The 1,260-nt window shown below is 59.8% G+C and overlaps 1 protein-coding gene across 1 annotated transcript in view; it reads left to right on the forward strand.

Moving 5' to 3' along the window:
• Positions 1 to 1,256, forward strand: part of LOC103803724 (arf-GAP with Rho-GAP domain, ANK repeat and PH domain-containing protein 1-like) — a gene marked incomplete at both ends in the record, with an annotated part of 10,761 nt that extends 9,505 nt beyond the window's left edge. Inside the window, 1 exon segment of the mRNA XM_009076297.1 lies at positions 1,192 to 1,256. Within this exon segment, the coding sequence (XP_009074545.1) occupies positions 1,192 to 1,256 (65 nt within the window).
• Positions 1,257 to 1,260: the final 4 nt, after the last annotated feature.

Raw genomic sequence — 1,260 nt, forward strand, 5'->3', positions numbered from 1 at the left:
CGATGGGCAGTGTGTGCAGTGCCAGTGCTGACCCCAGAAGCACCGTTGCTCTCACAGATCCAGAGCTTTCCTGGAGCAGATTCTGAAGCTCCTGGTCAGTGCCAGGGCTGAGGGGGACACACTGGTATTCTGGCTGTGCTACGACAGCCGCTTCCCGCCCCCTTGTCCCTGCTTCCCCTGATTTGACATTGCACCCTGGCACATGGCCACTCCATCCCCATGCCCTGCCTTTGGGCACTGGGGAGATGCGGGGAGGGGTCTCCCACCTCTGCCTTAACCCCTATCCTCTGTTGAACAGAGCCTGAGGCAGCGGAGCCCCCCCTTGGAGAGTGTGAGTAGGGGATTGGGGGGCTCAGCTGGGGTGCAGGGGCTCCCATGCCCTCTGCCCTTACAAGCTTGCCCAGGTTTGATCCCAAATCCAGTCTGGGGTCAATCCAAATCCAATCCTGCAGCACGTGTGAGCCAATCACTGGAGCTGACCCCTGTGCTACCATCCCTCCCCATTAGCCCCAGCATAATCTGGTCCCTCTGGTTTGGGGATCCTGCTGCCCCTCACTCCAGGCAGCCAGAGCTGGGTCAGGGGAAAGGGATGGGGATGGGCTCAGCTGCTTCCCCATCCCGCGGGCATTGGATTGGGCTCTTGTAAGTCAACGCCACTTGCACATGAATGTGGATGGGGGGTCCCTGGGGTCCCCAGCGTGGCACCCACTGCTGGAGCATGGCACCAGAGGGGTCCTCGTACTGTGCCGTGCTGTGATGGCAGTGGAACATTTAGGGATGTGCTCCAGGCAAAGTGGGTCTGGGACTGCTGCTGCCATGGCTACAGCTGTCATGCTGAAGAGGGGTGTGATAGGGGGGTGCCAATGGGGGACATCTGGCTGGGCTCTTGAGACCCTGTCACAACATGCCAGTGCTGGTCCCAGCTCTAAAGGCAACTGGTACCCTCCCTGAGGGACTGTGCCATAGGGACAAGCCCCCTGTGTTCTCTTCCTGTTACATGTGGCCCTTGCCATGGGTGACAGGAACCTGCTTTGCTCCATCCCGGTCTTCACCCTTGTCCCTGTTTCCGCATTGCTACGGTTTTTCCTCCCTGCTGGGGGGATGGACCCCATCCCAGCATCAGTGGGGACTGTGGCAGGTGTGGACAAGTCTGGCAGCCATTGACCCAGTGCTGGTTCCCTGTCCCCCCAGAGCCACAAGCCAGAGAAAGAGTGGCCTGTCCGAAACCTGAAGGTCTACCTGGGTGTTAAGAAGAAGCTT

This window comes from Acanthisitta chloris, unplaced genomic scaffold, assembly GCF_000695815.1.
Source record: "Acanthisitta chloris isolate BGI_N310 unplaced genomic scaffold, ASM69581v1 scaffold25556, whole genome shotgun sequence".
In the NCBI taxonomy this organism is placed as follows: Eukaryota; Metazoa; Chordata; class Aves; order Passeriformes; family Acanthisittidae; genus Acanthisitta; species Acanthisitta chloris.